Here is a 15493-nt window from a genome sequence, read left to right on the forward strand (position 1 = left end):
TGTTGGCTCTGGGTGTGTGTCCTTGCTGCCTGATCAGGAGAGCAGGTTAAAATTGTAGATGTTGCGATCGTGGTGGCACAGAGCATGTGTCAGCTCCCTGCTGCCTCTCCCAAGACACCTTACACTGCATTGCATTTATTGCAGTCCTTCAGGTGATCTACAGCACAATGTCTTACTATGCTAGTGCTTTTCCCTATGGTATATATTTTTATTCTGTGTATTTGCTCAGGTACCTGCAGAATAATGTTACTTCAAGAAATATCGCATAAGGTCGAAATTTCTTATGGCATATGGGAGAGGGGGACACAACTACAGTGTAGCATGTGCTCTCATTAATAGTTTCCAAGTCTGACAGTAGGTGATGTAATGGTTATGCCTCCAGCAATTATTTTGAGATATCCATTTCGAAGAAGAGCAGGGGAGTTATCCCTGGTGTCCTAGCTAATATTTACCCCTCAATCAACACAACTAAAACAGATTATCTGGTCATTATCACATTGCTGTTTGTGGGAGCTTGCTGTGTGCAAATTGGTTGCCGCGTTTCCTACATTACAACAGCGACTACACGTCAAAAAAGTAATTTATTGGCTGTAAAGCACTTTGGGACGTCTGGTGGTTGTGAAAGGCACTATATAAATGCAAGTTTTCTTTCTTTTTACACCACGTAAGTGTATCCATAGATACGAGTGAATAATCTATAATAAACATGGAAGTTTACTCATAATTATATTGTAATTATTTACAGATCTTGTAACAGTGTGCATATCCATATGCAGAATTTCTGATAACATTTCTACAAATATTAATTATTATTATCTTTTGATAAATGTTTTTACTTTTCAAGGTGAGAGTTGTCAAGTCCCAGAGGTGAAGGGGCAGTGCTCTGACCCACAGTGCTACCCAATCCACTCCACTCCCCCCACGCACCCTGAAACTCTTTTTAAAATGTGTTTGGCAAAATTAAAGAATGTAGTTAAGAAAAGCTCTCGGCATGTTTATCCTTTACCATTTCAGGCACAGGTCCATGTGATGGATGTTGCACATGGAAGGAAATAATTAAAAGAATTGCCAGCTCTAGTTAAGCTGTTAGAAAGAAAAGAAAGAACTTGCATCTCTATAGCGCCTTTATGACCTCAGGATGTCCCGAAGTGCTTTACAACCAACAAATTATTTTGCAGTGGAGTCACTGTTGGAATGGAGGAAACACGGCAGCCAGTTTGCACACAGCAAGATCCCGCAAACAGCAATGTGGTAATGACCATGCAGCCTAAGAAGAAGAGAATGATCAGATAACTTGTTGTTAGATTTTGGTTGAGGGTTAAATATGGACCAGGACTCCAGGCAGAACTATTTTTAGCCTCATGTGGCCACTTACCTCTATGTGGCCACCGTCCTTTAATTGTGGCCTGCAGCCGTTTAAGGCCTTCTGCCACTCGTAGACACTTATTTTCCTTCCTTCCTCCTCCATACCTTTGGCCGGATCCTGCGGCAGTCCCAATGCAGGCTGGGAGCTTGCCAACACATAGGTAACTGTGGCTGACCCTGGAGAATCCATCGGGGTCAACCTGCCATGATTTTGGTGAGCGCATAACTCACGAACCTCCAGCTTCTGCACCGAGCCTAGACAACATATCCTACGGTGCTTCAGCCGCTGCACTGAGCTGAGTGCTGATAAGGAACCTTGGGCTGCCAACTCTGATTGGACATAGTCCTGGAGGTTTTATCACATGACCTCCCGCCTTCAACAGCCCCGCCCAATCACAAAAACCTTTTCTTCCCCATTTCCAATACAGGAAACTTTCTGGTATCCAGCACCGACGGGACCGAGCTGGTGCCGTTAGATCAAAACTGCCGTAGAAACCAGCGCTAATGTTAAAACATACGGAGCTCAGAGCTCCGTGTGAAGCAACAAACCCTGTTGCTTAGCAACAGCTTCAAAACAGTTGGCGCAGCTTGCAAGCGTCTAGCTGAAGCTGTTGCTTAGCTACAGAGATGCTTGCAGAGCCAGGACTGGAGAAAAGAAGCAACGAAAAGAAAAAAATTTATCTGAACCGACTCCTGAATTTTGCCGGTAGATAGAGCTTTCCGGACATTTAACCTCCGGATAAACGAAAGTTTCCTGTATTCCAATATTTCTAATAAACAAAAGCATTCAAAGAAAATGAAAAAAAAAAACACGTAATATTTTTTAATACCCCAATGACATTTCTTCTGGATTGCTCCAAGAGATGAATCTTCAATTCCTGGAAGCTGTTGGTAAACCCTGGAGGATTGACAACCACGAAGGAAGCCCATGACATTCAGCACATGAGATTACACCTCGCTTAACAGGGAAATTAAGTTAAGTCAAATCTACAAGTATGAAAATTAAAGCAGGTTTGAATTGGCCCAGGCATACTTCCTGATTCCTTCCAGCTATTTTCTCTGGTGAGAATCAGGAAGTACGAGTCGGTGGGGGGGGGGCGGGGGGAATGTTCCTCATCTGCATGTATTTATGTTGTTTCCTGGCAACTAAACAATTTTATGACGTCACAGGCTGAGAGAGATATAACCAGTGACTCCAGGGCTGCCGTCAGTCGAACACGCAGACTTAGGTGTGATTGGAATGCGCCTCCTGGAATCAGTAAATGGAGAGCTGTACAAACAGAATCTGGTAAGTATTACACTGTACTTGTGTTTTCTCATAAAGGCTAGATAACAGAGTAAAAGTCCTCTAAGGGGTTATTTCAGCCAGCAGCTCACTGCTTTAAGGAACAGTTTTACTACGGTCTGTGTGAAGTGGGCGGAAGTCTGCGATAAACTCAGCCTGCCGAGACCTGCTCGTCAGTGAGACTTAGAAACTAAACTAAGCTCTTCAATAAGAACCCAGGGCTGTTGTAAACTTGGCAGTATCGTAAGAGATTAAGCTACTGTTGATCAACAGGTGCTGGTAGTTACTCGCTCTCTATCACCTTACCATGCTTTTATAGTGAGGATCCCACTGTGAGGTTTAGGATCTGAAATCGTAAGCGTCAATTCTTAACTCCAGCACAAGAAAGGGTTTGGAAACTAGTTGAGTGAGTGAGGAAGAGTTCTTGCATTGCCAATTAAATTGTCACAGATAGGGTTGCATCAGGAATGATAGAGGGTGTGTGAGACGCTGACTAAAAATAAAACTTGGTAACGGAAAGGAAGAAAACTTGACTCTTTGCAGTTCCTTCTTTGTCTGTATAACTGTAGGCATTACTCTCGGTAATTACCATGATACATTGAAACACATGCTGTGTCTTGTGCCTACAGTGGATGTGCATTACAAGAAGGAAGCGTCAGAAAATGATACAGTGGGCTCGTTCTTGCAAAACTAGTCTGTGTAACCTTAAAAAATGAAAGAGAAATGAGCGTTGATAGAGACTGGAACATACTAATCTTGAAAGTGTATAATGAGCACGCAAATGACAGAATCAAGGAAACCACCACTCCCACTCCCCACCCCGCCCGCTATAAGTTTGAGAACTAGTGTTTGTGTGTGTATGCGTGTGCCTTCACATGTTATTTTTATCTGCTTCTCAAGCCCCAACAAGGTCAATAAGTGCTTGCTTGTTTTCTTGTATTAACTGTTTCCTGTCAGACCTGGTGTGCTTGTGATCTTTACTCAGAGAGTGGTTAGAATGTGGAACTCGCTATCATAAGGAATAGTTCAGGTGACTAGCATCGATGCATTGCACGGGAAGCAAGATAAGTACATGTGGGAGAAAGGAAAAGAAGGATATGTTGATAGGATGAGATGAAGTAAGCTGGGAGGATGTTCGTATGGAGCATAAACACCGACATAGACCTTGTGCTGCAAAATTCTATGTAATTCTATGAAATGGCTGATTACAGAACGGTTCTGAAGTGTTTCAGTGTCCCATCTCCATAACAGGGCTCCCAATGCTGCCTTTTGAAAGAATCGTTCAATGAAAGCATATACTGTGGAGACTTGAATAGCTGTTACCCAGGCCTGAATCAAAAAGGTTAATGTTCTCGCTACTTTTTTTCCTTCGTGTGTTTTCCTGATTAAACGTAGAAATCATGTTAGAAAGTAACCTGGGTTTGCAAATCGTTTGAAACTTGAGCCAAAAGTCTGTTGTGCCCCCCACTCCCCCCGCCTCCCGCCACAAAATAAAACATAGCAGAGTCCCCGTCAGCACCTGATCAGGAACCTCCTACCAACCCCCACCCCCTCACACCCCACTTTGTTTCATTGCTTGATTGGAGGGAAGTGAGTGGGAACAGGAGGAGGGGGGGACCCCTTTAATTCTCAGTGAGGTGTAGGGCCAAGTCCAGTAACACTGCACAATGTATCATTAGAATATATCGGGAGCATTTTTAAGTCAAGAATTAAGCATTCATTGCAGACTATTTTATTTCATATAAGCACCTTGGAACATTTTACAGTATTATGTTAAAGGCACTATATAAATGTAAGTTGTTATTGTTGCTCATATGAGAGAATTTTAGGCTATATTTTCCTGAATGTGTAAAATTTAAAGAAAGAATAGATGCAACTAAACTGGGAATGAAAGTAGTTAATTAATTTTTTTCTATTATAACCGTTAGTGTTTATTTAAGGAAAATGTAACTCTTGTTCAGGGTCGGTTAATGACTGTGAGGAGTTTGTTAAAGGTTTACATTAAGAACAGTGCAGTTTTCCTTTTTGGAGTATATTCAAGAAAATGGTGTAAATTTGAGGGAGGGCAAGATTCAAGCAGCTCGTAGATGTTGTTGAGAAATAATCAGTCGTGGATCTAGGGGGGAGGTTGCAAAGGCACTACATGCCCATACTAAGCCAACTGCTGCAGGTAGCCCCGGCTAAACCAACTCCCACAGGGAGTCCCCGCCTGACGCAACTCTCGCCTGACCCCACGCCCACAGGGACACCTCGTCTGACCCCAATCCTCGTCTGACCCAACTCGCAAAGGGAGTACCCGTCTGACCAACTCCCACAGGGATTCTTTGCCTGACCCAACTCTCACCTGACCCCACTCCCACAGGGACACCTCGTCTGACCCAACTCGCACAGAGAGTCCCCACCTGACCCAACTCCTCGTCTGACCCAACTCCTTGCCTGACCCCACTCCCACAAGGAGACCTCATCTGACCCAACTCCTCGCCTGACCCAACTCGCACAGGGATTCCTCGCCTGACCCAACTCCTCGCCTGACCCCACTCCCACAGGGAGACCTCGTCTGACCCAACTCCTCGCCTGACCCAACTCGCACAGGGATTCCTCGCCTGACCCAACTCCTTGCCTGACCCCACTCCCACAGGGACACCTCGTCTGACCCAACTCCTCGCCTGACCCCACTCCCACAGGGAGACCTCGTCTGACCCAACTCCTCGCCTGACCCAAATCGCACAGGGATTCCTCGCCTGACCCAACTCTCGCCTGATCCAACTCCCACAGGGATTCCTCGTCTGACCCAACTCGCACAGGGATTCCTCGCTTGACTCAACTCGCACAGGGATTCCTCGTCTGACCCAACTCGCACAGGGATTCCTCGCCTGACCCAACTCGCACAGGGATTCCTCGCCTGACACAACTCCCACAGGGATTCCTCGCCTGACACAACTCCCACAGGGATTCCTCACCTGACCCCACTCCTTGCCTGACCCAACTCCCACAGGGGTTCCTCGCCTGACCCCACTCCCACAGGGATTCCTCACCTGACCCCACTCCTTGCCTGACCCAACTCCCACAGGGGTTCCTCGCCTGACCCCACTCCCACAGGGAGACCTCGCCTGACCTTACTCCCCGCCTAACTGATCAACAGCTAGTGGCATAATCCTATCCGCATTTTCTAAAAAAAGAGGAATGGAATAGCAAGCATATAAGTGGCACTGTTTATCAGTTTAAACAGTTGTGTCTCTTTCTAACTGTTTTGTCACTGATATGGTTGATGTTTAATAAACTTGCTGTTCCTTTGAGCTGATGAACTTCCTCCACCCAGAATGCTTGGTGCCAGGCTGCTTTCTCTGACATCTTACAGCATGTAACGTTTGACTTTTGCTGAACCAAAATTCTTCAATAACATCTGATATTTATTTAGAACATCAGGAGCCATACAGACTGGTATATTTCCTTTAGTTGTATACCTAGTCGAAATTATTAACAACAATTTGCATTTATATTGCACCATTAACATAGCAAAAGATTCCAAGGTGCTTGACAGTAGCATAAACAGACAAAAATTGACACTGAGCCAAAGAAGGAGATATTAGGAGGGGTAAATAAAAGCTTGGTCAAAGAGGTAAGTTTTAAGGGGGATCTTAAAGAAGGAGAGAGAGGCAGAGAGATTTAGGGAGGGAATTCAAGCGCTTAGGGCCTAGACAGCTGAAGGCACGGCCACCAATGGTGGGGCAAAGGGACTGCTGATGCGTAAGAGGCCAGAGTTGGAGGAACGCAGAGTTCTTGGTGGGTTGTAGGGCTGGAGGATAGGGAGAGATAGGGAGAGGCAATGCCATGGAGGGATTTAAATGTGAGGATAAGAAAGTTAAATTCCAGGCGTTGGTGAACCAGGAGCCAATGTAGGTCAGTAAGCACAGGGGTGACAGGTGAGCAGGCCTTGGCCTGGGGTAAGATACAGGCAGCAGAGTTTTGGATGAGCTCGGAGATAGCATGAGGTGAGATAGGATAGAAAGATGCCTGTTCAGGGCTAGGGCAGGGTGGAACACTAGGAGAAGCGAGGCCTGATGGGCAAGGGGAAGGGAGGGAAGCCACAGAGGAAGCTGAACAGATGGTATCAATCTTAGGGGCAAAGAATGTCATGATCTCCACGCAGTTGTTGTTGGAGGTAAGGGTGGAGGGGGCAGGGGAGCGGGGTTTAAGTAGACGGTCGGTAGAGGAGAAAATAAGCCAGGTTTTATCTTTGCATTCCAGGATAATCCTGGAGTAATGAACAGTTTTGGCAGAGGAGAGCAGGGCCCGATAGTGCTTGATGTGGACCAGCCAGATCTGGTGATGATTGGTATCAGATTGGCTTATTTCTTTTAGTTTCATTCCTATGAGTCCAAACCCGAGATAAGTATGCAATAAGTTAATAGTTAAGCACTTTAAAGGAAATTGCTCAACTGCTCAAGCACTGGATCCCACTTATACTGAATCCCAGAATTGACTGATGCCTATCTCTGGCCAATCACAATGTTTTACCAGTGCATGTTCACTCAGTCAGGGACTTTGGAGTTACAGAGTCCTCCATTCTAAAGTGAGAAAAATTGACAGGAGAACACGGTCTACCCTGTAAGGTTACATCACCCGGTTTACAAAGATTGTGCATTAGTCCGTGGTTCAATGACAATCTGCCATTGTAAATGATGTGGAGATGCCGGTGTTGGACTGGGGTGGACAAATGTAGGATGTCACACAACACCAGGTTATAGTCCAACAGCTTTATTTGAAATCACAAGCTTTCGGAGCGCTGCTCCTTCGTCAGGTGAAGTGAAGAGACGCATACAGACACAGCTTATATAGTCAGAAAATACTGCCAGATGATTACAGGTAATCTTTCTAACTGCCCTTTATCACACCTCGGCAGAGAGATAATCACAGCAATCAAAGGTGTGAATGGTGTCCAAACAGGTCAGTCAGGAAAACATTACATCAAAGAACAATGAGGTGGGGTCACAAGGGGTCAAATGTTGCAGATGCTGGGGTCTGTATGAAAAACAGAAAAAAATACAAAAAACTTTGCTGGAAATCACAGCAGGTCCTGCCACATCTGTGCAGAGAGAACAAGCCAACGACGACTCGAGTCTGGATGGCTCTACGTCAGGTGGGGTTACATGTAGCGTGACATGAACCCAAGATCCCGGTTGAGGCCGTCCTCATGGGTGCGGAACTTGGCTATCAGTTTCTGCTCGACGATTTTGCGTTGTCGTGTGTCTCAAGCTTGTGATTTCAAATAAAGCTGTTGGACTATAACCTGGTGTTGTGTGACTTCCTACATTTGCCATTGGAAAAGTGGAGATTTTGAGATGAGTCAGTAACTGGAAGGTGGATTTGCGTGCCTCCGAGATGGTGAGCACTCTGGTTTTTCCTCTTTCTGGGAAAGCACCTAACCTCCAGCCTGCACAACACCCTAAGAACATGGAATAAAACTGAGGAACTTATCCGGCAAGCCGACACTTAACCCTACGGCACAGCATCCCAGCACACCATACCAGAGCGTTAGCTCTCAGTGCTGGGAGATTATTGTCCCAGAAAACAGCACACCAAATTCAGTTCAAATAGTAAGCTGAGAATTTACTATTAGCATGCAAGTAGAGCTTTATGTGTGCCCTGTTTGTCGTATTCTTGTCTGGGAGTCAGAAGGTCATGGGTTTGAGCCAAGGCTTCTGAAACATAATCCAGGCTGGCACTGCAGTTCCACATCGAGGTGTAACCATATCATCAGAGGTACTGTCCTTTGGCTCTAGACGAGCTATTAAACCAACTGGGTGTAAAACAAATCAGGGAGTTTGTCTACTGCCCCAGCCAAAATTTGTACATTAACTGATATATCATCAGAAAGACAGTTTAACTGCTCAGTCATTTCTCTGGTGCTGGGGCAGACTCCTGTGCTAGCCTGCGTAGCAGTCACTGCACTGAAATAAAGTAATTAATGGAAGCACTTTGAGATATTTCAACATGACATGGTGGCATTTATTATCATAACCACGCAGCAATGGGCGAAGATCGTTTTTGTAACCATGTGGCTCAGAATAATAGAAAAGATAACAGCACAGACCAATCAGGCAGCAGCAGATCAACACTGAGAGAGGTGCAAGGTCTAAATCACTCAAACATCAATTCTATGAGTCAGTTAAGATCAATAACTTATTAACTTAGTAGCAAGACTTAGTTGTCTGACTCCAAGACAAGAATTCTACAAACAGGGCACACATAAAGCTCTACTTGCATGCTAATAGTAAAATCTCAGCTTACTCTTTTAACTGAATCACAGTATGTATAGTCAAGAGGCCCTATTTGCATCGTGTTATATTAGACCATGATTTGGGATGAGGTAAATGGATTGGGAGGGAACAATATTTTTTTAAAGGTTTATAGTAGAAAGTTGATCTGACCAATATAAGCAAATGACTGTAGTTAGACTTTGGCGCAAAGTGAATTATGATTAATGTTTTGAAATTATGCAAACATATGTAAAGTATAACTTGCTAACCCAACTGTTAAGTCTCCCTGTTCCTGGCTGTGAAATGTGAGTTAGAAATATGTAGGAGATTATGTTGTAACAATTACAAGTACATTTTGCACCTGTCCTACACAGTGGGGAGGTTTTACATCTGTAGGCCCCTTAAAATGGTGTTTGGCCTTTGTAAAGATTTGGGGTTGATTACATATGATGGAGCCTGTCAATAAGTTGTAGAAGCAGAGCTGACTGTGCCTTTGTACCCAGGTATTTTTTACTTCCTTTACTATATATAATGGCCCAGAAATTAGGTTCGGGGGCTTGTCGCGCGTGCAAGCCCCCGATGTGCACTCACCTGGCGCGCTGACATCTGAAGCCTGGGCCTGCTTGGAATTCCTGTCACTGGCCCGGTTCAGATGTCGGCGCGCTGTGCTTACCTGATCCAGCGGCGTAGTTAGTTCGATGTGCCGGCTGGGATCAGGTGAGCACTGTGCAGCCAATCAGGGGAGGGGAAACTTCATTCATGAGTTTGATAGTAAGAACTGTCAAACTCATGAAAAGTACCGGCGCCCAAAAGACTAGTTTAACTTTAAATAAAATTTTTAAAAACATCCCAATAATTAAATAAACTATAAATAACTTTTTAAAACTATTTTAAACAATTAATCAAATTTTTGAAAAAATTAATTTTTTTTTAAATCGGGTCTAAAACTACACTTACCTTACTGTAAAGTCCTTAAAAACAATAAAGCTGTGGAAAAAATGTTATAATTTTAAGTAATAGACCACTTACCTTAAAGAATGAAGTCCTTACGTCTCCTTTTTACATTCGTAAAAAGGAGAGGCCCTTACACACGCGCAAACCTGTCAAAAAGAAGGAAGCTCAACACGTGCGCGCAGAGTCCTGTGCGCACGCTTTGGACCTCTGAACCCCTTGGAGGAAATGCCGGTTTCCCGCGCATGCGCTGTGCATGCTGAAATCCGGCACTTCCAACGGGCCCACGCGTGAGTACCCCATCCGTACTCACGCGTTGGGACCGGAATTACTGGCCCAATATATAGAAGAAAGAATATATGGAGCAACTTTCACAACCTCAGGACACTCCAAAGCACTTTACAGTCAATGAAGTACTTTTGAAGTGTAGTCACTGTTGTAATGCAGAAAACACATTAGCCAATTTGTGTACAGCAAGGTCCCACCAAGAGCAATGAGATAATGACCAGATAATCTGTTTTATATATAGATATATATATAATATTTATATTGAGTTTGATGCTATCAGCTGCAAACTGCTATGTAAATGTAGTGGGATACTGCCAGCGAATATGCTATGCATCACCAAACTAGTTCCTTCTTCTGACATTGATATCATCAGGGCTGCAAATATCCGGTTGAGTTGAGAGGCCAAGGCCGTCCCAGCTAAGCCCATGGAGCAGCAGCTATCGGTGCTCACTGTGGTCAGCCACTGGGGAGGGAACTGGTGTCGAAGGAAGGAACTGCAAACAGTGCATGTGCAACTTTTAAAGTCAATCCAGTTGCCTTGGAAACTACCTTGCACTGTAAACAGAGCAGTTGTACACCCAATATAAATGGGCCAACTAGGTAATTCATTTAAACCTCTACTTGGGACAATTAAGTCTCAAATGAGTAAAATAGATGCAGTTAATTAATCCTTGCTGAACACCAATGGGATAGAACAGCAAAGGGGTTAATACTCTCGGTGAGAATTAGCGTTTTCCATGCTAGTGAGGCACAATATGAGGCAAATGTTGAGAATTTCTTTGCCAATATAAATTAGTTTATTCCCTGTACTAGTGATTCTTTAATAGTTGTTGAATGGAACCTCAGTTTCACATTAACAGAACAGGTAAAAGTTTAGCCTGAATTGATACGGAATTTTTGGCTACCCGGGCCTGTTCAGCAAGACTTAAGCAATTTGAAAGGTGTGCCATTGTATTTCATGATTCCTGTCTGCGATTGAGCATAGATAAACTTTCCACTCTGATCAAGATGTGCGACTGCTTTAATAACCTCAGTTTTGCATGTTTAGTAATACAAATGTACATCTCTGTACATCTTTCCAGGATTTAGATTTAAAAGGACGTGGAATTTACCCGCAGGACAACATGAGCTTGGTGGAACATACACAATACAGCCACAAGCCCTCCTTGAACCTCCCGACCTGGGGCAGCAACATTCTGGTCGATTCCTCCCACACTACAAGGAATTGTCCTGCCAAGCAGGAATTGACTTCCAATGAAGTCTATTCAAATAATGATTGGAAAGGGAACAGTTCAAAAGAATCCAGAATAGCCAATAAATTGGAGGCAGAGAGTGGGACCAGGCAGGGGTGCGAGGACTCCCCGCTGAGCACCCCCGACTCCTCTGAGTTGCAGATGAAAGTGGACTTCTTTCGTAAGTTGGGTTACTCTCCAGAACAGATCCATAAGGTATTTCAAAAGGTGGATAGCAATGCCGATACCAACACCATACTCGGAGAGCTAGTGAAGACGGAAGGCACTATGGAGAAGGAGAGTGTCCCAGAAGAGGTGCCAGGGCCTGTCCTAGTGTCTCGTGGAGGTCCTTCAATCAAAGTCTCAACTGGCGCGCCGGTGACAGAAGAGGTGCAGGAGCAGGAAGCCAAATTGCGAACAATTGTTATAGATGGCAGCAACGTTGCTATGAGGTATGTTGCTGTTATTATGTTTTTAGCTTATTTGTGTTCAGAGCGTGCAGGAACATGTTGCTAGTGATCACCGCCCTAATGCCATAAATGGAAGTGCCAGGTGTGTTGCCCCCAGCATCTTTGGATCCACTGTAATGGTTTCCATTTCAATTTGCCAAAAATGTCATGAATGGGAAAACAATTGGGGATTTTTTTTGAAAAGTGGGCAATCTTGGATCCCCTCCCCCCTATCTTCAATTTTAACCTGCTCCTCTGAGCAGGCAGCAAAGCAGGCGGGGTCCTTCTTTAAATATGTCAGTGACATGTGATTTAAACTTTGACCTGAGAAAAGGAGCAGGAGTGCTCCACTGGGCCCCACATGGAAAGTTGAGGCCTCCCCTTGCCCCTTCCATAGTGCGAGACCCTCCTCCCCTCACCCCCCGGAGCCTCGGTCCCTACACTTATCTGAATGGCCTGCAGGCAGCCGAGGGCCAGCCGCATTTGCACAGGCCAGCAGCTGCGGCCCACCCACATCTCGCCTGACCTGTGCGCAGAGTCAACCAGTGGCATGTTAATGAGGCCCGGCGGTTCAAATCGGCATGGCCTCATTCAGCCGCGGAACCAGCGGCCTTCCGCTGGCAGTCAAAATCCACACCCCCCTGCCAAAACTGACTGCGGAGCTGCATCCTACTCAAGAGGAGGACCAAAAAGATTTCACGGGTGTTTGGAAACCAGTGGAGAGAGTTCTATATATGTGGTCAACAATCCCTCTCTGGTGCTCAGCTTTCCCTGATTCAAGAGTTATTCGGTTGCTTTGCGCCTCCTGTTAGCGCCCTAAGAGGGCGCAAAGCAACTAGCACCCGGGCGCAGTGCCACCAATGCCTCCCGCAAAATTCAGCGGGAGATTAGCGGCGGCGGTAACCGTTAGCGCCCCGTGTCGCTGCGCCGCTGGCGATGACGTCATCGCCATGCGCAGCGCCCCGCTTGCGCCCCGGCCGCGATCTTCGGTAGCACCCCTGACTTACCGCCGGACGTTGTATCCAACAGGTTCAGGGGGGCCTACCTGCGGCCGGGGCGGCGCAAGGGGGGGGATGCCGGGCGGCCATTTTTGTTGCTGGCCGCCTGCCAGCACCTGCCCCCTCTGCCGTCCCCGGCTTCCTCTGAGGCCCCGCCGCGGGGTGCCGGCTGTGCTCCGTGAGCCTGACACTTCTCTTGAGTGTCGGGCTCTTTTGCTGGCACTCCCGATCCCTGGTGGCCCAGCTGGGCCCTGGGTCGCACTGTGCTAGACCCCTCCCCTATAAGACTAGGCCCCTCCCCTATAAGAAGGGGAGGAAGGCCTGCAGTACCGCGTGGCGCTGCGGCATGTAGCGCCGCAATATTCACTCACAGCGCCCCAAGAGGGAGGCGGGGCACTTCCAGTAGCACCCCGCTTCCCTCTTGGGGCGCTACCGGTGAATTTCGGCCGTGGGGGTGTTAATTTTTTCAGGGCGCTAGAAGTAGCTCAATTTTTCCCCCATAGTGACTTGAACTCCAGTGCTGGGAATATTAAAGGAAATTTGAATGATTGTAAAATAATTCTATCTCTAACCTTTGCGCAAGCTATAAAAAAAATTAAAGATTTCCTGGAACAATTTTACATTACAGGAATCTTTTCCCCGCTTCCTGCATTGATCCTGCACCTTTGACCTTCTGCTGACTCATCAGCAACACATGTCTTTATCCATAAACCTTTTATAAATCATATGCAAATAGGCCTGCACTTCCTTCTGAGGGGAATTTTCAGCTCTGGCAGGGCCTGCACAGGAGAACATATTGCTTCTGTCACCAGATGCTGCTTAAGATAATACGTGTGCAATTGGAAGGGTTCCAGGGAGAGTTACCGACAATATATTAAAATGCTTACTTTAGAGTCACGGGGTGGGGGAGCAGGGGTGGAATTTTAACCCGTCCACGGCCGGCGGGAGAGGGTAGGGGTAATATTCCCTGTAACTTTTTTTCCATGCGCGGTCCCTTTATGTGGCTGCGTGGCCCATTCAAATATTCGCGCATGCGCAGTTATTTCCATTGGAAAGCCGGTGAGCGGCCGCGCAGCTTGGCGGGAATGTTGGTCGGGGCAGGTTAAATCGGCAAAAATGCAAAAACCCAACCTCAACCCACCGCGAACACGCCTGCTTTAACCGTTTTAACCGTGCTGGGTTTGGGGGCGGGGTCTGAGTAACCCACTCTGGAAAAGCGGGTCTGTCATTATAATATTTAAATGAGGCTCCGTTCCTGATATTTTGGCAGCCGTTTAAATTTAGCGCTGGCCGGCCGGCTTTCCCAGGGCTAACCCGGCACCTAAAGGGAGACGGGAGCAGCCGGATCCAGCAGCTAGGTGCTTTTTATGAGCACTGGCTTGTGGGCCAGGAGGAGCAGCAGTGCCCCTCAAGCAAATCTTCTGCTGCAATCTCTCTCTCCCTGCATCGGCCGACTCCTCCCCCCACCAAACCCGCGTCGCTTCCCGGTTGCCGAGGACCGTCCCCGACGACACTCGGCTGCGGCCTTCTACCGCAGGCTTTCACACCCGGCAGCCAGCCAGCCTGTCAATTTGTCCGGCTCCCAGGCGGGAAACGGAGTAAAAAGTGATAATGAAGTCCTGCCGTTAACTTCGACAGAACCTCGGCGTTCCTGACATTTCCTGGTCTCCTCCCCCCGTGCAATCACCTGCCCCTGCTCCCTCCCCGCCTCCCCGTAAGAATTGGGACCACTGTATCTCCTGGATTTAAATCAACGCTGCCAGTGAGCTGTGATTGAAGGGAGTGACTATATTTGCATTCAGCATTTTTAGCAGCTGCCCAAGTATTTGCTGTCAGGCTGAGAAAGTTATGCAGCTTTGAAGAGGTAACCACATTGTACATCAACTGCCTGAGGGCACGCTGCCCTAATCTTCCCCTCCCCTGTTTAGCAATACTGCTGCAATCCCCATTTCTTCTCAAGTGTTTTTCATGACCTCTCCCCTCATCGTGAAGGCATTTCACTCTGACAGGGGTGCAGGTCCACAGGAGCCAGCGGGCCCTGCCCACATCCTCTCATGCAAATGGGACACTCTTTTACATGTCAGACATGTTGTGAATGTCAATGGCTACTTCACCATGGGAGGGGCGGGGGGGGGGAGGGTTCACAACCTGGTGTGATCCCGTTGTCCATAATCTGTATTTTACAGCAGAGGTTGTCACTGGATAATAATCCGCAGCAAAAACTACCACTGCTTTTTCCTCTCCGTTGCCTGGGATCACTGAATAGTGACACTACCCCACTGAACTCCCAAATCTCTCGTATTGAACTTTTCTCCACATCAGGCATGGAGCGGGTGAATAGCGAGCAGAGCGCCCGCCCATTGCTGCCGGGCAGGAGACCCAGTCTATTGCCAAGCTGCTGGCGAGCTCCACGTGCCGAATGGGCATCTTGCTGCAGCTCAACGGCTCCGTGCCAAGCGCAATACCGAGTGGCCAGAAAGCCCAGCCAGCCAGCAGGCATTTAGGCCGGTGGTGGAGGTGGGGTGACCCAATTGCATAGGTGGGGGAGGCAGGAGACCAGGAAGCAGCCCACTGTATTTTAGTGGACTCATTAAAACCTCTTTTTAGAAGGCAGTACTTACCCAGTCTGATAAGGAAGAGGACTATTACAAGAATAACAACAACA

The 15493-nt window shown here is 46.8% G+C and overlaps 1 protein-coding gene across 1 annotated transcript in view; it reads left to right on the top strand.

The window, feature by feature from the left end:
* The first annotated feature begins 2524 nt into the window (after window positions 1-2524).
* Window positions 2525-15493, top strand: part of LOC147103103 (endoribonuclease ZC3H12A-like) — a 28593-nt gene continuing 15624 nt past the window's right edge. The window contains exons 1-2 of the mRNA XM_085962419.1: window positions 2525-2653; window positions 11232-11833. Coding sequence (XP_085818545.1) covers window positions 2606-2653; window positions 11232-11833 — 650 coding nt within the window. The 5' untranslated portion in view covers window positions 2525-2605. The remainder of the gene's footprint in view (window positions 2654-11231; window positions 11834-15493) is intronic.

Source organism: Somniosus microcephalus, chromosome 20, assembly GCF_052327205.1.
Source record: "Somniosus microcephalus isolate GS21.2 chromosome 20, FLI_Smic_1.0, whole genome shotgun sequence".
Taxonomy (NCBI): domain Eukaryota; kingdom Metazoa; phylum Chordata; class Chondrichthyes; order Squaliformes; family Somniosidae; genus Somniosus; species Somniosus microcephalus.